The following is a 24,500-nucleotide window of genomic DNA, read 5'->3' as shown; positions in this document are numbered from 1 at the left end:
GTTTATAAAAAAAAAGTACCGAGAAACCATTGGGTTTCTGTGTTAATATTCATTTGCACTTGGACCTTTTTCAATACCCAATTAGCCACCAGGTTCTCCCCTTTCAAAACACAAAGCGCTCTCCCCTCAAACAGGTGTGAAAGTACCATTTCATGTGTGTTACCATTAAACACTTTTTTTGCTAAGTTGGCTGACCAAACTTGCCCATTGCCACGCAAAGAGTACGCTCATTTCCTGTTGGACTGTAACAGAAGTACAGACGCCACAGCTTTTACAAATGGTGCACTTTATTTATTGCTCCAAAATAAAAGCAAATGAGAAGGAGCGGTGGGAGGGGGGGGTAACCAAAGGCCAAATTAAAAATTAAATAGAATTGTAAATGGTAACGATGCAAAGGAGAGCATTCCCCAGAAATGGCACTGTCATTTGTGGGGATGTGTCAGGACTGTCCTCCTAGCATGATAAAATACCTACAAAGAGGAAGGATAAGTTATCTACAAAAATTGGAGTAAATAATACTTTTCACCTTCTTCCAAAATACAAGACTGGCCACCAGGGAAGGGTTGATATAATAAGTCAGTTTCACTATTTAGGACAGGAGATGGGCTGGTAAGTACTACTTTTATGTCCTGCTCCATACTGGCAGTAAGTGAAGGGGCTTTAGGTACAATATTCTCACCTACTACAGACTTTATGCTGTGGGAGAAGAGTACTGCAATTCCATTCAGAAGCTCTCATGCCCTAAAAGAGGGTCGCTTGATTGAACAGCTGTAAAAGTGTACTTTCAGACATTTTGGCACTAAGGATCTTTCCTGTTGTCATAATTAAGAGCAGAGGTCTTCAAACTTGGAAACTTTAAGATTTGTGGACTTCAACTCCCAAAATTCTCCAGAGTTGAATTCTCCCAGAGAGAATTCTGGGAGTTGAAGTCCACAAGTCTTAAAGTTGCCAAATTTGGGGACTCCTGCTTAAGAATATAAGAGCCACACAAAATGACAACATCCTGAAGACGATACAAGGCAGCCAGTGGCTTTCTGTAGTGTTAATCAAGGGAGACAGTCAATAAACCATTTATATCCTGAAATAATATTTAATCCTTAAAGCAATTGACTAATACCAGGAGGGCATGTTCTTTTCTTGTTAAAATACTGTGAAGGAGGAAAATTGATCTTTTCCAGACAAAATTACATTGCTCTTTTTTTGAATCATTTAGAGAATACCTTAATGAATCAGAGGTTGCAAAACCTGCAGCTATTTCATTATTTGGGCCAGTACATTAGAAAAACAGGGAAAATGTACACTTTTTTTGAAAGGGCTGTAAAGTACCATTAAAAAATAATATTGTCCTCATAAGCATAATTAGTAATGTTCAGTGATTTGTTAACTTTGAAAGCAACATAAAATTATCAGATGCACTTTTATCTTTTAAAAGTTATAAGGATCCTCCTAATCATGAAGGAGAAGTTTTATTATTAAAAGGTTTTACTCCATATCTAAACAGCCATATGAATTTCATGGGAAATAGCTCCAGAGGAACTCTGATCAAAAGGTTTATCAATTATTCCTCCAAAGATTTGGGGACTTTAAAATTAATTTTTTTTTAGCAATCACAATGGTTGAACAGAAGTATTACCTATTCTAGGATGTCTTCTAGCTTGGTGTAGAATGAGAGATGTGGGATTGGGGTGGGATTCTACCTGTTCGGACCTGTTTGGGCGAACTGGCAGCTCCGAAGATAAGCAAGTGGGCCCGCTCGCCCGCCCCTACGCTTTGCCTACCTTTATCAGCTGAGTTGCGTGGCAGAGTGGGTTGCCATGTCTCAGCTGTTTTCCTTCCCAAGCAGTAATTTGGAAGGTAAGCCTTCTCAACTGTGCATGCAAGCGCAGTCAACTGGTTGTTAAACCAGTAGGGATCCTACCCCTGCCTTTACATTTGTATCTCAAATGTAAAACTAAACTGATTCCCCACAGCCATTCTGTACTGCTAAAGATATGGTAAACAAAAGGTCAATGTGATCTAATGCTAAAAGGGTTTGACAAGGATCACAGAGATCAGATCCAAGTCCACCTTCAGCCACGGAGGTGGACTTTGGGCCAGTCCCCTTCCCTCATTTTATCCTAATCCAACCACAGCATTTTTCTAGGGAAAAGTCAGAGGAGGAAGTGCTATGGAAGCTGCTCCCTAGAGGGAAGGAAAGGATAAACTGCCTAACAAACAAATAAGTAATGAATTTATTGACTCTGGGGTGGTTTATGTCTTCCAATGTAACAAAAAGACCAAGTTTGCTTACTGAAGTTCTACCAAGCCTCTCTTTTCAGGATCTGCATTATGTTGGTTTTATTTTATTTTATTTTCTTATTCTTGTTGCTTTCAGAGAGGTGGGAGAAATATTAGAAGATTAAAGATAAAGATTCCCCTCACACACATGTGCTAGTCGTTCCCGACTCTAGGGGGCAGTCCTCATCTCCGTTAGATTAGAAGAAAAAGAACTAAAATATAAGTAGGAAGTCTTTTATAGGCAGCACTCCTGTGTGTGCTTATCTCAGTGTCAACCCTAGTCCTGGGTTGTATTTGTAGATACATACATGCCCATCACACTGTTCCCTTATACACGAAGTAATATTAGGCAAAGCATAGAATAGGAGTAAAAAGCAATAAGCCAAAGAAATTAATGGTACAAGAAAGAAAATACAGCTAAATCTTGTAAAACGATTATATTGTTTTGTCATTGTAGGTTATTTCTACAGCCTGAGGCTATAACACCCGGCAATCTATTCCTGGTGTTCTGTAATATAGAGTGTGTCTATTAGGTCTCCACAAATCCATTAAAATTGAAGCCTGATTTACTTTCTGATTGGGCATGTTGCAGCACACAAACCTTGAAAAACTCCAATGGTTTATAATCTAAACAGCTAATGGTTTATGACACTGCTTATGTTTCCATGATTATCTAATGTACTCCCAATTTTATGAAGGTAAATTCTCTGAACAACATGAGGGAGACTTGCTTCCATGTTAAAAAATTAGGGATCAATATCTTTTCTAATGCCTCTCAGCATTTGGCAATTTGGGTTGCCCATGTCTGTTAGCCACTGGTTTTAGGAATAAATAGATCTCCTAGTGGAAATCCACATATATTGGGTGTTAGTGATCTTACTGTACAGCCTCGTTTACAGAAATACTTTTTATTTTATTTTATGTTCAATGGCAGCACCATTTAGAACTCAGGCCCACTTCCTTAAAAACGGAGTGGGGGGTAAAGTATGGAAGAAGGGATGAGGTCAACCCCCTCCTCCTTTTTTTTCAACCACTAAGGGAATGATCGTTTAAAATGAAGAAAAAAGGAAAAGGGTAACATAATAAATAAATAGAGAAATAAAACGAACAGATAAAGCAGAATAATAATAATAATAATAATAATAACTCTGTGAGTGTGTGTGTGAGAAACACATTTGGCACATTGAAGAGGGTATTTACACGGGAGAAGGGAGTGGTCCAAAGCTGAGAGTGGACAGTCAGGCAGCAACATGGAGAAGAAGAGATAAAGCTGAATTTGTGGGGTAGAAAGGATAAACTCCTTATCTCCCCTCCATTTTCCCTTAGCCCCCTCCCAAAAACCACCTTCCGCTATTCCCTCCAAATCAGGAATCATTCTCCTTCGCTGATCCTCAGATCTAGTTGGATTTGGGAGAAGAATGGCAGGTCCTTTTGACGTCTTCTAAATGGAAACTTCATATTCTCTAGTGTCCTGTTAAGCAGAAAAAAAAGGAGGGGAAACAACTTATTTTAGGGACAGAATCTCTCCAACTCTTTTCCTTTACGTAGTTGATTTTAAACTACCCAAAGATCAGAAGATTGTCTTCATGCACTGTGGCAGGGTTCGTTGGGCCCATCTGCCAACCCACCAGAGAGGATAAATTCAGTAAATCATGGTTAAGTAAATAAAACCAGAAGTCTTGTTTCCTTTTCTCTCACCTCTAAAGGAGGCCTTTGGTGACCACTACTGGCAGCATGTGGAAGTACTGAAGAGAGTACAGTTAGTCCTTGACGTATGATCATAATTAAGCCCAAATTTTCTGTTGTTAAGTGAGAAATTGGTTAAATGAGTTTTGTCCCATTTTACGACTTTTCTTGCCAGGGATGGGTTCCAGCAGGCACTACTGCCAGTTCGCTTGTGGGTGCGCTGCGCATGCAGGCACAGCGCAACAAAAATTGTTCTGTGCATGCGCAGAAGGGAAAACAAAATGGCGGCACCTATGGAGAACCAGTTCAGGAGTGTGGCAGGCCTGGATCGCTGCCAGTTCCAGACACCCAGGCCGCCAAACTACTACTGGTTCGACCAGGAACCCACCACTGCCACAGTTATTAAGTGAATCAATGTGGTTGATAAATTAGTAACACAGAAGTTAAGTGAATTTGGCTCCACCATTGACTTTGCTTGTCAGATGGTCACAAAAGGGGATTCCATGACCTTGGGATATAGCAATGGTCATAAATATCAGTCAGTTGCCAAGCGGCTGAATTTTGATCACATGATCATGGAAATGTTGCAAGGTCGTAACTATGAGAAATGGTTGTAAGTCACATTTTTCAGTGTTGTGGTAACACTGAACAGTCACTAAATGAACTGTTATAAGTCAAGGTCTACCTGTACTCCAGGGGTGGGTTGCTCCGTGTGCACAGTTGCCTATAAATAGGTCTGGGCATGCCTAAAAATGCCGAAAAAAATATGCTGCAGCAACTGGGAAACCGGTTTTGGGCGTGGCCAGCCTGCCATCCCTACCAGTTCAATGACCCAATCACAATTTCCACTACCAGTTTTGCCCAGCGGGTTCAAACTGGTAGCAACCCACCTCTGCTGTACTCGGAATGGGGTTGAAATGAGCAGAATTCCCCCAAACCAGTAGAAATGTGGCCAAGGGATACCCTTGTTGGGAGAAACGGTAATGAACTCATTCAGGTTGCAAAATGCCAGATGACTCACTTGGGAACGGTTATATCTCTTCCAAAAACCTAATGGCTGACCCTAATTTTTACAGCCCAAATCTGGGATAAATCTGTACAGAATTGCAGCAGGATTGCAAGAGGTAGAAAGCAGCAGCGAAGAGAGGGGGAAATGCAGAACCGGAATAACTAAACCCTCTTTAATCAGAGCTTTTAAAAAATAGGTACTACAGAACAACGGCTTGGCTGAGCGTCCGAAGCTCACCCCAGCCTCGTAGAGAGGGTTGTTGAAATCAGATTCTACAGTGATGGGGCTGTAGCTGTGAGAGCTGGAAAAGGAGAAGCCAAAGAGAGTTTTTCCTTGGAATCTGCAGGAAAGCAAAAGAAGAAGAAGAGAATGGATTGAAACAATCAGCCTCTACCAGTTTGGAAAATCAGATTACAGAAATAACCCAGTGGAGGAGATTATATATTTTGCATATGGAATGGTTCAGAATTGGTCACCAGCATCTTCAAAGACCGTCTCTGAAGGAATTAGATCAACCAATTGTCTAATTGGCTATCAAGCAGCTTCCTATGTTCTGCAAACATCCAAAATTTCAATCATGTATTCATTTTTTTTTAAGTTTTCTTCAACTTTATTATACTATAAAATACAAGGAGAAGCAAAGATAATGAAGGAAGGGAGCAAGGTAAAGAAAAGAAGGGAGTGCAAGATAAAAGAGGGAGAGTGCAGTACAGAGTGCAGTACAGAGATAGCATTGTGCCGATTCGCCCCAGTTCGGGCGAACCAGTAGCAGCAGTGACGGGAGGCTCTCTCCCCTCCCACTCCCCCAGATGTCATCACAGCCATATTTATCTCAACAAAATTAATCTGATCATCAATCACATTTTTGTCCATATATTGACTTCATTTTATACCTGAGGCCAAGGCCATTCAAAGAAACAGAATGGATAAACAATCAATGGGCTACTCTAACTACCTTTAGTGGCAGGTATGGACAGTGGTTAATACTTTCTAGAACAGAGTTCCCCACTCGTTTTGGCTTTGTGAGCCAACCTGTGTATGTGGGGGAATTTCCATAGCCTAGTTCCAAACAGCTTGTGGCCCGGGATTGTGGACCCTGTTCTTGAAGGTGTAAAACATAAAAGTTGCTGATTTGACAGGAATCAAAGCTCCTTCAAGCCATATATGGAGAGTTTTTTTATTGTCACTTGACATACCTATGATCTTGGTTTTGAACTGGTTATACTAATGCAGTATTAAGGCATTTTCAACATCATTAAGTAGACAAATTATTATAATTGTCTCCTTGCACCTGGAAATTTAAACTGTGTAGGGTTTCAGGTTAAAATCTTCGAAATGGAATTAAATTCCAATTCGTCTCTATTTGCAATTAAACAACATATCTGTCTTCCAGAGTCACATTGCAAGGGAGATGGGCTAAATAACAGATAAATGAAATAAAATAAAAATAAATAAATAAATAAAATAAACAAAATAAACAAAATAAACAAAATAAAATAATAAAGAAAATTAAAATAAAGAAAATATAAAAAAATACAATACAATACAGTACAGTACAATAAAATAAAATAAAATAAATAAAATGCAACTTAACTGGAATCAAACCACAGAGACTAATTGCACTGCCCACTGAGCAAAGCAAATATAAATTAGTTTGATATCACTCACTTAGTGTAGTAGATGTAGATGCCTCCAATCAACAGGATGACGAGAATGATGGGGAGGAAGATTGCCAGGGCAATGTTGCCACCTTCCATCTGGTGGGAAGGATCTGTGGTCTGGGTGACTACAAGAAAAAAGTGGTATATGTGAGATGTATGTATCAAACACTCTACCCTGAACTTTTTATTTTATTTTTCAGAATTTATACTCCATCCCAATCACAAATGAACTGTAAAAACCCAAAAGTATAACAATAAGTAAATTAAAACATGGTGAAAGACTAGAAACAGCCACCAAAAGCAAAGATAACTATGAAATAAAATCCATGACAGTTGCCCACAGTCAGTCAGTTGGGACTGAAAGATCATTAAAATAAAACAGTCTTAACCTGTTTCTATAATTGTAGCAAAGTGGAAGCTGGGTGTATTTCTTGGGAAAGAATATTCCATAGGATGGGAGCTATTACATAGAGCAGGGGTCTCCAACCTTGGTAACTTTAAGACTTGTGGACTGCAACTCCCAGAATTCCTCAGCCAGCTTTGACATAGAGAACCAGATGTGTCACCCATGGTCCCCGGGAAGGTCTACAGGCCTTCCCTGAATGAAGGGACAAGATGGGCAGATTACATTCTGACAAATTATTCCTTGACGTATCCTGCACCATAGAGCTTCAAAGGTAATATATTTGAATTGGGCCTGGAAGCCTATTGGCAACCAACGCAGCCACTGTACTGTCAGTGTAATTTTATGTTGGTGGGGTTGTGTTGGCAAAAATCTTGCTGCTGTATTTTGTACCAGTTGCAGATTACGGATTGTCTCCAAAGACAGCCCCATTTAGAGCACACTGCGGTAGTCCTATCAAATGGGCATAAGGCATGAGTTATTGAGGTCTGGGATGGGATCTAGCATCAGCTATTTGAGCAGAAGAGAGGGAGAGAGGAAGGAAGAAAGGGGGAAGGAGGGGGGAGGGAGGGAAGGAGGGAGGGAGGAAGAAAGGAAGGAAGGAAGGAGAATTAAGAGGGAGGAGAATTATAAGAGAGGGAGGGAGGGAGTATGGGAAGGAGGAGGGAAGGAAGGAAAGGAGAATTAGGGACGGAGGGAGGAAGGAGAACTTGGAGGGAGGGAGGGAGGAAGGAAGGAGAATTAAGAGGGAGGGAGGAGAATTAGGAAGGCTGGAGGAAGAGAGGAAGGAAGGAGAATTAGGTGGGAGGGAGGATGGGTGGGAGGGGGGAAGGAAAGAAGGAAGGAAGGAGAATTAGGAGGGAAGGAGGGAAGGAGAATTAGGAGGGCTGGAGAAAGAGAGGAAAGAAGGAGAATTAGGAGAGAGGGGGGGAGGGAAGGAAGGAAGAAAGGAGAATGAGGGAGGGAGGGAGGGAGGGAGGGAGGGAGGGAGGGAGGGAGGGAGGGAAAATAATGTTTGTCACCCTCCAAAAATCCCTTCCCAAACTTCCACTCACCTTCCAGTTTCCGGTCATCCAATAACTCCTCATAGGCCACTGGTGGGGGGAAAGAGACCAAGGGACTATTTTAAAAAATGCCAGGCAAACAAAGCAGAGGGTCACAAAACAGTGAGTGAAAGCCACATACGATGGGAAAGTTCTCCCCATACCTTTGCAGAGGGGTGGCTGGCTGGTCCATTGGGATGGATGTCCTGGTATGCAGGTGATCGTCACTTCCCCTATAAGCTCAAAACCCTCATAGCAGAAGAAGCGCAGGGACTCTCCTGCTTGGTAGTGATGCTTGTAAAGAGTTTGGTACCCATTCTCTGGAACCCCAGGGTTCAGGCAAGGCTCATATTTCACTGGAAAAGGAAAATGGGGCAATAAAGAGTTTATAATGGGCGCAGTTTTGCCGGAAACTAGAAGTCTGTGTTGATGTTTGAGAAAACCATCTTAAAATGCAATGAGGTGACTGCAGGATGCTGCAAATGGCTGACCATGTTTCTGACCCCCCCCCCAAAGTTTCATTATGTGACTCTGGGGGAGGGGACTATCAGAACTTGAAATCCAGGTTGTAAGTAGCCCCAAGTTAGCTTCACCACAACTTTGAACAGTTGTTAATTGACCAGTCAGAAGTTGAGGACTCCCCATAACCAGTCAGACCAGCTAAGCTCTTGTCAAAATGTACAGTCCTGTACTTTGCTGCTTTAAATAACTTCCCAGTTCTAGCTTCCTCCCTTCCATTTGCTTTTTCCTTCCCCCGCTTTTACTTACAGACACACTTGGGCACTCGGTCGCTCCATTTAGGGGTGCCCGTATCCCGGTTGTAGCAGGTGAGTGTGGTGCTCCCTTCCACTACGTAGCCTTCATGACAGAAGTACTGGACGTGAGAGCCAATGGAGAAATGTCGGTCTGTGATGCTCCTCTTGCCGTTGCTAATCTCTCCAGGATCAGCACAATTTATAACTTGGGGAAAGAGAAGGTGCAGTAAAGTATGAAAAGGGGCCTCTGTATTTCCCTCTGATTCCCAATTCAGGAATCATATCTGACTATGTGGATATTTTAGAGTGTAATGCTACTCCGGGAATGTTTCAACTTTCCTTCTAAAGTGACACAAAGATTCTAGAAACGTGATGGCAAACTTATGCATGCATGCCACAGGTGGCACGCACAGCTCTCTCTGCGGGCACGCGAGCTGTTGCCCCAGCTCAGCTCCACCACATATTGCGCATGCCTCCTGCCGGCCAGCTGGTTTTCATGTCTCTTCCACACATGGGTGGGAGGGGCACATGTGGGAGACATGTGTGCGTGCATGGGGGTGGTGTGTGCGTGCATGCATGCACGGAGGGTGGGGGAGTGCAGGGAGTTGTGGCAGGGAGCCTGCAGGAAGACCTACTAGGCGCTCCCCCGCCACAGCCCAGTTTTTGGTCCCAGGAGGCTGCAGGGAGGCCTACTAGGTCCAAAATGGGGAGCAGGGAGGAGCACACACATGCACAGGGGGATGAGTGCACGCATGCACAGGGGGATGAGGCACATGGGGGGATATCACACAGGCACATGGGGGGATATCATACAGGCATTGCATTATGGGTGTGGGTGCAAGCGCACACTTATGTCATGTGACAACAAAAAGATTAACCATCACTGCTCTAAAACTGCAAACAATGAACCAAAAGCTCTCCCATTAGAAAGTATAAAATAGTGCATCAAAGTTCACACACACACACACACCAGGCTCGATGTAGCTGGCCAACACAAAAAGTGAAAACCAAGCAGATTCAAAAAAGGCATTTGTAATGCTAGTTGGTGTAATGCTAATTAAGATAACAACATAATCTTGAAAAATGTAAAAGTAAGATTCCAGTCAAAGTGACAGCAAGGTATAGTCACTCTAATGTTCTCTTCCCACTGCTCCCACCTCTGTGTTGTGTTTCTCTTCTCATGCCCACTAAACTCCTCCCCCTTTTTTTACCCGCTTCCCGTTGTCTTTCACACCTCCTTCTTCATGCTTAGATAAGTCCTAATGTGGAATACTCTTACCACCTATTTTAGCATCAGAAAGACTTACTCTTCTGACAAGTAGGTGGGCTGTTGCTCCATGACAGATCCCACTGGCAGGTGAGAATGTCGGAGCCCACAATGTCGTAGCCTGGCTCACATTGGTAGGTTACGACTGTGCCGCGGATAACAGCAGTATGAGAAGCTGTGCGCCAACCAAACTCCACCTCTGGCAGCTCGGGACAAGTGTCATTTTGTGGAACTTCTGTGAAGAGAGGAGAGGGAAGGAGAGGGGGGAAGTAGGAGGAAGAGAGGATGAGAATTGAGGAGAGGAGGAGAGGGGAGGGGAGGAGAAGAGAAGAGAGGAGAGGAGGAGAAGGAGGAGGAAAGGAGAGGAAGAGAGAAGAATTGAGGAGGAGAGGAGAAAAAGAGGGGAGGGAGGAGAGGAGAGAGAAGGATGTAACAACTACCTTCTGCCAGGCATTGTCCTGTCTGATAGAAGAGAATATTTGTAGTTCGGGGTTGAACCTTTGTTACTCTCTGAATTTGGTTGTTTTCTTGTAGGCATTTCATTACTAAACTAAGTAACATCATCAGTGTACTATCCTACCTCTCCTCCTCACCAAATTTCACTTCTGTTTTCCCACTTTTCTACTTCACGTCAGGAGTTCATCTCTACAAGCAACTCATACAATCATATTGTTAGAAAGGACCAAAAGCCCTGCTCAGAAATCCAAATTAAAGGATCCCAAAGCAACACGCAGTTGCACGATTACAAGAATACTGCTGTGATGTATACTCTGTGTTTAAACTTTAGACTGTCCCCCAGTCTGGCACTTAAGCAAAACTTCTGTCTTTTTTCTTCTTCAATCTACTGCTGCTAAAATTACAATTGGGCAGATATATCACCTTGGTTTTATTCAACTTCATTTGAGCTCTTTCCTTTTCCTTCTCCTGCTTCTGATCACAAATAAATGCATTGTTCAACATTCCTGTCCATTCTCAGCCTTAGCAGCTTCTGGAAACCTTTTTGAAGACGGCTTAACTTTTTAAACCATCTTCACAGGATGAGTCAGCAGGCATCAATTTACACCAACTTTTCTCTCCCTCTCTCTCCCTCCCTCTCTCCCCCAGCTCTCTCCTTCCCCCCCTCTCGCCCTCCCTCTCTCCCAACCTCTCGCTCTCTCCCCTTCCCTCTCTCTCCCCTCTCGCCCTCCCTCCCTCTCCCACTCTCTCCCTCTCCCTCCCTTTCTCTCATTCCCTCTCTCTTACCCCATCTCTCTCCCCCCTCACCCTCCTCTAACCCACTCACTCAGTCCCCCACCCTCTCCCTCCCTCTCTCTATCTCACTCACCCCCTCAGTTTACCCAAAGCATATCATAGCCTTTTCTCATACCCTTATAGTGCACCAGGAACCCCTGGCTGAGACCGAAAAGAGGGTCACCGGGGTCTGACTGGAATTGCAGGGTGACTGCTGGGCCTGAAGAGTAAATGCTGAACCGAGGATGTGGGCCCAGGTACTGGCCGAGGATCCGGGCGGTTAAGTCTCCTCCATCGAAAACAGTCAACACATCAGATTTGCGGATGTTGAGGCTAACAGGGGAATTGGGGAGAAGGAGAAAACAAAGAGAAAGGACTGATGAAAGGGGAAAAGGAAAGTGAAGGAGTCCACAGCCTATTTCTGTTATTTTATGGCTCTAAACTGAAGGGCAAGTGAGTGCAGATACACACACACACACACACACACACACACACACGGGGATGGGAAGACATGGATTTTTCTTCAAGCAGTAAGTAAAATTGGAACCTCTAAATGAAAGAAAGTATTAATATAGGGTTCGAGCCGAGTCCACTCCAAAATGATTCTGAATTAGTGCTTTGGATCTAGAGGGATCGCCAGATGGGAGACAGGTGTCAATAATGTTAAAAGGGTAAGTGCAATTGGCTTGTCGAAGCCCTTCTTAACTTTTCTTACATGCATGTGACATACTTTAAAAAGGAGTGATTTCAATTGTCACACCCTCCATTCTGACACTGTAGTGGAATGTCAGGGCTGGCACAGAAGGGAAGGGGCTGCCTCCCCAAGATAAAAAAGGCAGAGCAGTTTAAAATGTCTGATAGGCAGGAAGAGGGCAAGGACGGACCCCCCCCCCCCTCTAGCAGTTTGCAGAGTAAATCTGCATTTACTATATTTTTCTGAGTATGACGCACCAGAATTTAAGACGCACCAAGATTTCGAAGAGGGAAATTTTTTAAAAGGGGGTTTGCAATCTGCAGACCTCCCAAAAATGGCCTGTTTTTCACAAAAATGGGCCTGTTTTTTTGTTTTTTGTTTTTTAAAAGGGCATCATGCAGTCTTTAGGAGGCTTGTATAGTGCTCCTGGTGGCTGGGGGGGGGGGAAATGAGCAAAAATTTTCAATCATTTTTCAATCATTTTTGCCCTCCCCAGCCCCCAGGAGTACTCTGGAAGCTTCCTAAAGGCTAGGCACGACCATTTTTGCAAGGGGGGCTGGGTTTTGAGAGGCCAAAAATGTTGTATTCAGTGTATGAGACGCACCCAGATTTTCACATTCTTTTTTTTGGGGGGGGGGGAGAAGGTACATCTCATACTCTGATAAATATGGTATACAGATAATTGCTTTAGTCTGGAAGATTCTGTCTGTAGGTGAACAACAGTGAATGAATTACTTGGAAGTAATCCCGTGTGTTGTTTTTCACACATAAGCACACACATTCACCATCATGGACGCCTGCTATTTTGACCTCACATACAGTATGCAGCTTTCTTTTCAGGCTTCAAGATTCCCTACCTCAATTGCTGTATTAACTTTAATGAGCGGATTCCTTAAAGCAGCAGCATCTTTTTTTTTTTCTGGGCATAGTCTTTATTAAGGTTTAATGCAACTTGTAAGATCACTTTCACGAACCATATATTTTGGAAAACAGAAGAGTGTTTTTATAATCTCACTTTATTGATAACATGGTGGGGAATGGTTCCACCACAAAACCGCATTCGACTAAAGCGTGCGCGATGAAACCGCGTAGCTGACGTCATCACAGGGCGACAACAGCGCGGAGACAGAAGCACGCTGTAAACGCTAAACCTAAAATTAACCCCTAAACCTAAACCTAACCCCCCTAAATCTAATCCTAAACCTAAACCTAAACCTAACCCTTAACCTAACCCTAAACCTAACCCTTAACCTAACCCTAAACCTAATCCTAACCCTTAACCTAACCCTAAACCTAAACCTAACCCTAACGCTTAACCTAACCCTAAACCTAACCCTAAACCTAACCCTAAACCTAACCCTAAACCTAACCCTAAACCTAACCCTAAACCTAACCCTAAACCTAACCCTTACCTTAACTTGAATTGGCTTGATTTCAAAGCGCTATTTAAAGCGCCCTTCTTTCTCTGCGCTCGCTGTTGTCGCCCTGTTGATGACGTCAGCGACGCGGTTTAATCGGGCATGCTTTAGTCGAGCGCGGTTTTGTCGTGCCACGGTGGGGAATCATAGTGTCTAAGAGGAAATGGATCGATTGGATCCTTTCTGTCCAATCATTGGACAGAAACAGCACTAGTCACACTAGTAGGCAATATTAATCTGGATTAAGGGTGTCAAACTCACAGCATCACGTTGTCGACACGTGACATGTCGCAACTTTTTTTTGTCTTCGCTAAAATGGGGGATGGCAGTAGCCAACATGCGACGCATCTGGCCTTCAGGCCGTGAGTTTGACATCTCTGATCTACATGATGGCGTGCTCCTCCTAATCATATTACATTTTTTTCATTGACATTTAAGTGCCATCAGCCATGGTTTCTTCTCAACCATTAGAAGGGTTGAGGGTTAGAAGGCTGCTTTGCTGTGGTTCTTCTCCAGCTTGAATAGAGAGTTTTACTCAACAGTTATGTGGGAAGCATCATTAGGCCTGTAGTCACCAGTGATATTGGAGAAATCTGAATCCATGTAAGCAGCCATACTGTACTGCATGAGAGACACAAGCTCGGACAAAACCCTACTAAAACATGCTCTTTGTGTGTAAACTTCTTGGTTTCTTGGAAACATCAATTCTGTTGGTTGTTCTAGATAGGACTGTGCTCCTTCTCTCCCTCCGATAGAAGAGATCCTTGGGGATCCTCTTGGATTCAAAGCTCTGTTTAAACATCTTCAGCTGATGTACCAGATATGCTCCTACTTGGACAAGGAATCTTTAGACCAGATTCCTATAACAGAGAACTGCTTTTGAAGACAACTCAGAAGCTGCAAATGGTACAGAAGACAGCAACCAGACTTCTGATATGGGAAAAACATACAGCAGACCAAACACAATCACACCATTGCTACGGTTACTGAATATGTGTGTAATTACAGGCAGTCCTTGACTGTAAATGACTTACAGCCAGCATACTCAGAACCGCTGCAGGATTCCTACAGTCACACGATAAAAATTCAGGTGCTTCACAACCAGCATGTGTTTTCGGTGGATGCAGCATCCTAGGTCACATGGTCGCCATTCATGACCTTCCCTGCCAGCTTCTGGCAACCAAAGTCAATGGAGGGAGCCAGAACTTGCTTAACGATCATGTGATTCACTTAACAGAGTGATTTATTTAACAACCACGACAAAAAGGTTGTAAAATTGGGCGCAACTCACTTAACTGCTTTGCTTAACAATGGAAATTCTGGCCCCAATTATGGTCATAAATCAAGGACTACCCGCACCTGTAAAGCCCCATATGACATGGTGCTGATTACATTAGACTCCTCGCTAAAACATGCCTACCTCTCAAGAGCCAGTTTGTATGTTAATACAAAGGGTAGGAATCAAAAGTTAGGAGTTTTCTGTAGCTCCCCCTGCATGGTAGAAACCTTCCACCTACACACATGAGGGACTTAAAAGCATTCCTTTTCAGCAGGACTTTGGCCTGAAACAAAGATTATAAATGGCTGCCTAGTTCTTTTTTTATTTTCTTCTTGTACTAATTTACCTCAGTTGCCTGACATACTAGCTAGATTCAGAAGACTGTTGAAGGATAACAAACACATTATATCTAGTGCCGTGATGGTAAACCTATGGCACACATGCCACAGGGGGCACACGGAGACATATCTGAGGGCACGTGAGGCATTGCCTATGTTAGTTCCAAGCAGGGATGGGTTCCTGCCAGTTCTAAGCTCTTCTATAGAAGAGGTTCCACAAATCTACCGTGCCATTTAGAACCGGTTCCAGCTCCCTCCCCTCACCCATCCGCACCACGCTTGCTCCGCCCACCACTCACTGGTTGGCTGGCTCACCAATCGCCCCGCCTCCTCTAAGAGTCCTATCCAAACCTTAAAGTCTTAAAGCTGTCAAGTTTGAACACCCCTGGGTTTTTTTTCCCTAAAGGGTTAGGGGTGCAAGGGTCTTGTAACTTGACAGCTTTAAGACTTGCGTGCTTCAAATGCCAGAGTTCCTGAGCCAACATTTTGATTGCTAAGCAAGAGCGTTGTTAAGTGAGTTTCACCACATTTTACAAGTTGGCCATGCCCACCCAGTCACATGGCTGCCAAACCACTCCCACTCAGTCACATGGCCGGCAAGCCACTCTCACCCAGTCACATGGCCGGCAAGTCACTCCCACAAAGCAGGCCACACCTACAGAAGAGGTTCTAAAAAATTTTGAAACCCACCACTTGCTCCAAGATGCATGCGCACGCTGGCCAGCTGATTTTCGGCCTTCCGGAGGGCAGGGGGAAGCCATTTTCCGCCCTCTGCAGACTTCAGGAAAGCCTTCCGGTAGGCCCTTTAGGCCGTTTTTTGCCCTCCTCAGGCTTCAGGAGGCTTTCTTGAAGCCTGGGGATGGCAAAGAATGGCCCAACAGGACTACTGGAAGTCCGGAGGCTTCAGTGAGGCCTGTGCGCATGCGTGGGAGAGTTGTGCGCACATGCAAGGAGGGAGGGCATTGAATTATGTGTGTGGGCACTCATGCGTGCACTATCACACACACACATGCCCTTTTGACACCCGAGCAAAAAAATGTTTGCCATCCCTGGCCTAGCCACATGTAAATGCATAAAATACTTCAGGATTTTTTAAAAAGAAATATCACTGTACTGATGTTACTTTGATTTGTGGAGAACTTTCTAACTCTTGAGTGTACCTCTCTTGACTTATTGACTCTCCAGAATGATTCTGTTATTATGTAACTGTAGACACACATATGAATTCAGTCTGCTGTTTTGGACAAGCTTTCTTGTGCCTCTAAATTTTTAGAACTGTTGAGAGGGAAATGATTCTAAGAGAAGACTTAAATAATCCCCTCCATCTGTTCTATTGTCATTTTAGCCTAACTTTGAAACCCCCATGGAACAGAAAATAATTAGATCTAACAGCATAAATACTAGATTAAACATAGCCCTCTCTTCGTTGCACTTGAAGATTTAAAATGTTTCACCATCCAGACGCTTCTTCCTTCCATAAATACTGTATAAGGAATTTGCTGTATCATTCTAGTTGATGACCTCTAAGTAGGAATCCTATTTGTCACAGCAGATTATCTTCAAAGTACATAGACATCTTTCCATGAATCGATGGCATGAATGATTTAAACAATTAAGTTAATGATGGATGATGGTTTCAGGGACCATGAGGTCAACACTGCTTTGGTTGAGTTGGGAGGCCTCCCTCAAGAAAAATGTGATGGTATTGATGGTGGCAGTAGCAGAAGTACCTACATCTCAATGTCTAGCAGCACCCTCTTCTCCTCCTGCACCCGGATGCCCCATACGCAGTCTTGACCTTTTCCATAAGACTGGGGCCAGTCAGGAGAAAGTACAACACCTGTTGGCTCAGAGAGCTCCCCACCACACAATGCTGGAGAGAAAAGATGCATAATCAGGAGAAGACTATAGCTCGAATGAAGCAGTGCAGCTACTCAACCAGTTTAAGCCAATTTATTTTGGTACCAATAAAGGAGAATAATTCGGGGTTGACATGAGGGATCCTTGATGCTCTCTCAGGCTTGGTTGTTTTCAGGCATAGTCTTTATTAAGGTTTAATGCAACTTGTAAGAACACTTTGATTACCCAAACTAGGTACAGTGGTATCTTGATACTCAACTGCTTTGAAACTCACCCAACTTTGGTACTTAAATGCATTATGGTGTGAAACTTTTGTCCTGGTACTCATCGTTTGTTTGGTACAATATACAAGCTAGAACTTGTCAGTGTTGGCTGCCTTATGACTGATTACATTACAGAAAAAATTGTTTGGTATTCATCATTTTTGGTACTCATTGTCCCTCCTGGAACCAATTAATGATAAGTACCAAGGTACGCAGTGGCTCAGTGGCTAAGATGCTGAGCTTGCCGATCAGAAAGGTCGGCAGTTCGGCAGCTCGAATCCCTAGTGCCGCGTAATGGAGTGAGCTCTCGTTACTTTTCCCAGCTTTCTAACATAGTAGTTAGAAAGCACATAAAAATGCAAGTAGGAAAATAGGAACCACCTTTGGTAGGAAGGTAATAGTGTTCCATGGGCCTTTGGTATTTAGTCATGCCCCCCACATAACCATGGAGACGTCTTCGGACAGTGCTGGCTCTTCGGCTTTGAAAGGGAGATGAGCACCGTCCCCTAGAGTCGGGAACGACTAGCACGTATATGTGAGAGAACTTTTACCTTTATCTTACTACTCTAACATCATCCGAGCTCTGATGATCTAGTTTGAGTAATGAAATGTCTGCAAGAAAACAACTAAGCTCAGCCAGCACCAAGGATCCCTCATTTCTTTTGGATTATGAAAAATGCAATAGGGGAAGACAAATTGAACTGCCCCTTTACCTCCTGACCCCCCCCCCCCAGACACACACCACGCCCTGCCCTAGAATTCAAGAGAGGTAAAATTTGCCTCCCAGCAAAGGCAATGACAGCCATCTTTCCTCATCTCTGCACTGCAATGTTTCTGATTCTCCTCTTTCTATGACTCGGTCAAAACGACCCAATAATCAAATATGAGAAATTGGATTCTAGGTCATGACACTGACTAGCTGTGAAAAAATGTCACTGCAGGGGTAAGAAAGAGGATACTGGAGTTGCCATGGCATTCCTTTTTTTGCAGAGACGGGGGATATCGAAAACTGGATAGTTCCTTCGACTTGTTCCAAAAAGCAGGACTAAAAGATTATAGCAATAAAGCTACCTGGGCCCTTCCACTTAAGACAGCGAATAGGATCTCCAGAGAAAATGCAAAAGACAAAATGGATAGAGTAAGAAAGACCAGGGGAGTAAAGGATATCTTCTACAGTAAAGAGGACTCTCAGTATTTCCTTTTCTGCCACTGGAAGAGAATAGCCTGAAAACTGGGACATGTGTAAAAAGAAGTCCCTGGGAGGGTTGGGGATAAAATTCTGCAAGGACTTGCAGCATTATTTTGACAACATAGGAAGACAAAATCCATGTAGCAGGTCTGCAGGGATAACTCAAAAGAGATCACAATCCAAAGGCCTGAAAACGAAATCCAGTCACTTGGCCCACAGAACAGAAATATCAGGGGTGGGTGAAATGCTACCAGTTTGCGGGAACCGGAAGAGACAATTGTCATTGGTTCTGTAAACTAGTAGTAAAGAAAAGCTTCAGAGGATTGCACTGCTCAGCTGTGAGCTGTGTGATCATCGGAAGCTCCCCCCCCCCCCCCGCCGCTTTTTAAAGCTTTTTTTTTTTTGCCTATTCGCTTGAACCAGTAGTACAAAAATGCTTTTAAAAGTGGGGGGGGTGTCCCACAATCGCATGGCACAGCTGAACCTTTTTTTTTTTTTCATTTCTTAAAGCATTTTTCATACTGGTTTGGACGAATTGGTAGTAAAAAATGCTTTAAAAATTTAAAAATGTTGGCCACGCCCACCCAGCCACATGACACACACACACAGACACACCCAAGCTATGCCCGCAAGGCATGCCCAGAGAACCGGTGGCAAAAAAAATTGCATTTCACCACTGAGAAATATCATCTGGACAAAATAACCCATATATACCCCAGGGTGAAAGTCAAATGAAAGTCAACTAAACCAATTTAAGAGATAAAGCACTACGACATTTATTTGTATTTGCTGCCAAATCCCATATAAATCACTGGGATTCTTCCAAGTTTGTACTTCTAATTCAGTTAAGACTGGGATGAATGTCAAATATGCTCATGAAGGAAAGAAATGGCAAATTTATAGTGCATTTCCCTGGCAACTCAGGGTAACTCTTGTGAGCTTCCCATAAGGAAAACAATATTTAAATGTCTTGAGAATGAAGACCGCAGAGAGGAGTTGATGTTTTCTGAACATGACATTCGGAAGGTTGTATCATTCTCTCACCCCTCTCAAATCTGATGTAGTGACTAGAAGATCACTAGTAGTGACCAGAAGATTAGGAAGATCCCATTTTCTTTTCACTAGATTGAGGAAGGCCCATGTCCACCCTTGCAACTGGAAGTGGATGCTCCTTTTTCTCACCCTCATTTGAGATGCTGAGCTGAAGCATAAGGGCACCCTATCGAACAAGCATCACATGGGAAGGCCTTCAAGGATGGACATCAAAACCCAGCAATGGTTGCCTGCTGTGTCCAAATCCAAAATTCCTAGACTGGTGCCCTTTTGATGGGTGATGGGGGGAACCAGTTGCCTACTTGTGCCAGGTTCTACTAGTCCAATTGCCTAGCTCCTCAGCTTCCTGAAGGAGACAATGTGAACTTTCCAGAGGCATGTGGTTTATAGCTGGAACTGATAAGTTTTGTAATAGAGGGAAGAAGATTTCCCTACCTGGAGAATCCCACCTCCTCGCAGTGTCCATGTGCTCCCCAGCCATTAAAGAAAAGACCTGAACTGGAATTAGCAGGAAGATACCTCGGAAAGACAAGTGGTGGTCTTCCTTGTTTTTAGAAATTTTTAGAAATATTTTAGTCCTGCCTACTGGAGCAAGTAGAAGATGGAACTCAGTTTTCAAAATGTGTAGATGCTGAAAGTCTCCACAGCACATTTAGCCATTCTTGCTGACATTCAGAGATGGTATTCACTTACCTTCCCTACTGGTTCGCAAATGTGAGAGTGCACGCGCAGGGGGTAGCTTTTCTTGCACATACCACCTCCTTGCATTCACACAGCCTTCCGCATATGTGCTTTTGGTGAAAAAAGGCCCCAAATGGAATGCCATATAGCTGGGGGGGTGGGTGGGGGGGACCAACAGCGATCTCCACTACTGGTTCAGCCGAACTAGTACGAACCAGTAGAATACCACCTCTGCTGACACTGCTGGGGTTCAGCGATATCTGAAGCATCACAAATGTCCCACTTCTACTGCATTGAGGGGGGGGGGGGCGAAGGGGCATTCCATTCCATTTCTAGTTGTATGTTTGTGAGTCATTCTAATTTTTTTCAAAAGGTTATTGTTGAGTCTATAGGATGGAAACTGAAGGCTCTGGCCATATTACCTTAGTTAAAGTATTTTATATTTCTGGATTAAAATAACAGTGGTACCACAAAGTGTGGGCGAAAGATGTTACAGTACTATGTTGGGAGAATCACGAAAAAAAAAAGAGTCATCTGACCTCTTCCCTAGAGTAGGGGTCTCCAAATCTAACTTGTGGATTTCCACTCCCAGAGTTCCTCAGAGAGCCATGCCCTAAAGGTTAAAATTTAGTCATAAGCAAAGCCGGGCACTCAGAGTTAAACTAACTCCATTCAGCCAGTTGTGTTGTGAGAACATTTAAATCCAATCATCTAGTCTGGTTTGCATCTCTAGTCCTCCAAAAAGAGAGGGGGGAGGAAGGGGGGAGGGAGAGAGAGTTCCCATACTTAGCGAAGATTTCAGAATAGGCTTTCCAACCACTATTGTAATTAAGCCAGTACTTCTGATCCATGCTGAAGGGATAGTCATAGTGAGATCATTTAGCCTTCTCAGTAGTTTCCTGACACAGGATATATCAGTCCCTTTTTGAAGGAGGTAAGTGAGGCTCTGGTAACTCTATAACCCAGTTAATGTGACTGTCTGCTTCCAGAACCATTCAGCCCTATGCAAATAAGCTTTCTAGATCATGCACCGTTCTTGCTTCTAAAATGGCTTTTTTAGAACTGCACCTGTCCCGTTTTAACTCCCAGACTTTGTGCAGACCATGGCAGATCCATACTCTGCCACAACTCCCTTCTCCTTCCAATCACGTTGGCTTCTCTCTCTGCCCCCATTTCCTCAGCTGTTCAAACATGTGCCTGAGTTCGTAAAACCCAGTGCATAACAGTCATTTGCTAAGGCCTGTTGTGCCCCATCAGCATGCATCATTACTCTTTCAGGCAGCAGGGCAGGAACACAAAAGAGCAATCAAGGAGAAAAGACATTACGCATCAGGCTCCAGAGGAAAATTGCGCGGAGAGTTTGAGGTGAAGAATGATTACCTTTGCAGGTGGGCTCACTTTCGTTCCAGCGGGGGTCTCTTGAATCTATGCATTCAATGGCCGAAGGACCCTGCTCAAGCATGTATCCTGCACTGCAAGCAAACTCTACAATGGTCCCTGTACGATACAGAGGGTCTGATGTGCTGAAATTTCCATGGGCCAGGAAGGGTTCATAACATCGATCTTCATCAAAAGCTGCCACCAGGGGGAGCAAAAAAGTCAGAAAACTGCCCCTATCAAGATTATAGCTTCTGATCTCTCCCATTGCAGTGAAGTATTACAGTAATATCTCCTTGAAGATGGGATCAACCCTACCTCTTTCTTTGACCTGGTATATACCTTAGATTCAACTATCACATTACCACATCTCGGCCAGATTACAAGAAGAAGGCCAAGTCCAATCAAATTGCACCTATTTCCTTGTCTAAAGTTTTGTATCCATTCAGCAACCTTCTATGTCTGATAACTTCTTTCCTGCTAACGTTGCTTTCTCAAACTTTATCATCTTCCTTCCTTCAATATTTAGGTGATCTGGAGAGAAACCAGCTCTGGGTATTGACCTGCTTCTTCTTCTGATAACAATCTGTTTCTTCTGTTTCTCAATCTAAGCAACTTGAATAATGTGTGGACTTCAACTTCCAGAATTTCCCAGCCTGATTAGCTATTAGGAACTGTAAGTTCTTTCTTACATTTAAACAGACTCTGTCCAGCCACAAATTATTATTTCTGGGGCTAGTTTCTTTGGCCATGAAAAATAGTTTTGGGCATTTGAGCCTCTAGGAGGTCAAAAATAGCCTCCCAAAGCTCCAGAGGCCCTCCAGGGGCCGGAAACAGGCCCATTTCCAGACTTCCAGGTGGCCCATTTTTTGCCCTCTCAGAACTTCCATGCGGGCCCTGCACTTACCTGCTATGATGAACAGGCCACGTGGAAACTCCTGAGAAGGGAGGGGTAGAGTGGGCAGAGCCAGCCTGTCCTTGCAACTACCAGTTCGGCAAACCAGATGCAAAATTAATATCTGATTCACCTGAACCTGTGCAAACTGGCTGAATCCCAGCCCTGGTTTTCTAATCTTCCCCAGTCTTCTTTTCTGCCCACTTACCTTCCTTGTTCTTTCAGCCTACCCTTCTGGGACATGTGTTCAAGTGCTGAATCAATGTTACTTAAACTAATTTCTCCCTCCAGCTAGCACCAGCCTTTCTCTATGATGAGCTTTTTCTTGTCTCAGTTCCCTGCCTCCGAACTTCTGCTGAAGTTCCTGTCTTTCCCATTCTCCACTCTTCCTCTTGTATCCTTCCTTGTGGACTCTTCGCTTCTTTGCTTTCTTTATGCCTCAGTCCCATTTTTTTTTGTCCTAACCACACTGAAAACTTTTATTTTCTTGAACGAATCTGGAATGAAACCAATGAGTTCCCAGATCCGTTATGCATTCTGTAGCCCCACAACAGTTTATCAGTGTCATGAGGCCTCATTGCTGCACACTAGTAATTTATCCAACCTTAAATGCAAAGCAGAAATTTGTTTTACTAAAATAAGCTTCACAAACAGTATTGCATATCATTATGCTTGTTTGATTTGATGACTTCCCAACGTTACCGATAGGCAATTGTCAGAATCTACTGCCAAGAGGGAAGATAACATCATGTTTTCTTGCCTTTACTATTTTTGAGCAGGTAAAATGTTGGGAAGGGGGGGGGGAAAGATTACGTTCTCACCTTCGTAGCGCAGGCTAAGGATGAGGGGCGTAGCAGGTCCCTCACTGATCAATTCAACAATGAGAGACTGAGCATCACTTAGCAATCCCCGTTCTGGGACATCATCCATGTCAGAATCATAAATTATAGGGGAGAAAGTACTACTCCCACTGCGGATCATCAGCCTGGAAAAGGGAAAGGATTCGGGTAAGCAGATTTTTTCGACTCTGTGTAAACTAATTTTGAGTAAACCTTAAGAAGGGAATGAGTGGATGGTCACAGATTCAGATAAGAGATTACATAATGCAAGATTCTGTTATTATACCTTCTAACAATAAAATGACATTCCTGGAAACCCAGTGGTGTCATAATTGTGAAAAGCTGGCTTTTCCAAACTTGTCCAAATTTCTCACTTCAGCTAAATGAAGGCAAAGCTGTTGTAATCTCTTGTTCAAGTTTTTCCACAACAGTTCACTCATCCCTTTTCCAGGGACAGTTCTAAATTCCTTTGGACTTCTCTACTTTAAGTGTTTCATGAGAGTCCATCATATGTTTGTGGGCAGTACAAAAATATATTTCCCTCCTGTTTCTTCCTCCTGCTGCTTCTATGTCCTACAGACTGATTGTGTTCTGACTTAGGCTTCCCAAGCAAACTCCTTGTCCTGGCAAAAAACCCTTTTATTAATTTGCTGTGAATTCCTCTCATTCACATCCAGTAAAGTCTTTTAAGGGAGGATTTATGGTCACAGACCTTCTCTGGCTTGGAGAGCTGATGGGCCAATATCTGTAAAACTTGGCAAGGAGTCTTGAAGAGTCACGAACCAATTAAGCGAACTAATTGTCTCCTGCAAACTCCATTCCCCTTTTGCTCCTCTTTTATTTTCTCTGGGAGGGGCCATTCATCATCCACTTGTGGCCTCCCAAGTCAACCCAAGTTCTTTAGCTGTTCCCTCAGTCTCTGTGCATGTGCATGCTGGGAATAGACTCCAGTTGTTGGACTGCCACACTGATGTCTGATTCTGAAGACAGCTGATAACTGTCAGATGGCCCTGGCCCCCTCTTTGCCTCTGACACAGAGCCCTCATCAGAGCCTTTCCCAGACTCCAGGACTGGCCCATGTTCTCCCTTCTCTACTCCCACCTCCATGGCAATGCTTGATTTCCTGTCAATTCTCACCCCCTCACCCCCATTTTCTCACTTGTCATTATCCTCATCCAGTGCCACTCTTTCAAAGTGTAGATGGAGTCTCTGGCCTTCAGGTGCTTCCACCAACCAACGGCAGGTCAGGTTCCGACCACGTGGTCCTCCTGGGGCCTCCGGAG

At 43.6% G+C, this 24,500-nt stretch overlaps 1 protein-coding gene across 5 annotated transcripts in view; it reads right to left on the bottom strand.

Annotated features, from left to right (window-relative positions):
- Positions 1-269: 269 nt before the first annotated feature.
- SEZ6L2 (seizure related 6 homolog like 2) overlaps positions 270-24,500 on the bottom strand; it is a 41,091-nt gene continuing 16,860 nt past the window's right edge. For 3 of the 5 annotated variants that reach the window (XM_087714021.1, XM_087714022.1, XM_087714020.1), the window contains 12 exons: positions 24,377-24,500; positions 23,200-23,363; positions 21,487-21,681; positions 16,795-16,933; positions 11,468-11,664; positions 10,142-10,336; positions 8,848-9,039; positions 8,244-8,435; positions 8,092-8,130; positions 6,641-6,758; positions 5,210-5,312; positions 270-3,748 (listed from right to left, as the gene is read on the bottom strand). The exon at positions 24,377-24,500 is cut by the window's right edge and continues 48 nt beyond it. In XM_087714021.1, the coding sequence (XP_087570147.1) occupies positions 3,719-3,748; positions 5,210-5,312; positions 6,641-6,758; positions 8,092-8,130; positions 8,244-8,435; positions 8,848-9,039; positions 10,142-10,336; positions 11,468-11,664; positions 16,795-16,933; positions 21,487-21,681; positions 23,200-23,363; positions 24,377-24,500 (1,688 nt within the window). In that variant the 3' untranslated portion in view covers positions 270-3,718. The remainder of the gene's footprint in view (positions 3,749-5,209; positions 5,313-6,640; positions 6,759-8,091; positions 8,131-8,243; positions 8,436-8,847; positions 9,040-10,141; positions 10,337-11,467; positions 11,665-16,794; positions 16,934-21,486; positions 21,682-23,199; positions 23,364-24,376) is intronic. The other 2 variants (XM_087714023.1, XM_087714024.1) reach the window with 2 other exon arrangements.

This window comes from Thamnophis sirtalis, unplaced genomic scaffold (assembly GCF_051295495.1).
Source record: "Thamnophis sirtalis isolate CommonGarterSnake01/CBP01778 unplaced genomic scaffold, rThaSir2_p1.2 scaffold_4, whole genome shotgun sequence".
Lineage (NCBI taxonomy): Eukaryota > Metazoa > Chordata > Lepidosauria > Squamata > Natricidae > Thamnophis > Thamnophis sirtalis.
This window is presented reverse-complemented; position numbering and strand designations above follow the sequence as displayed.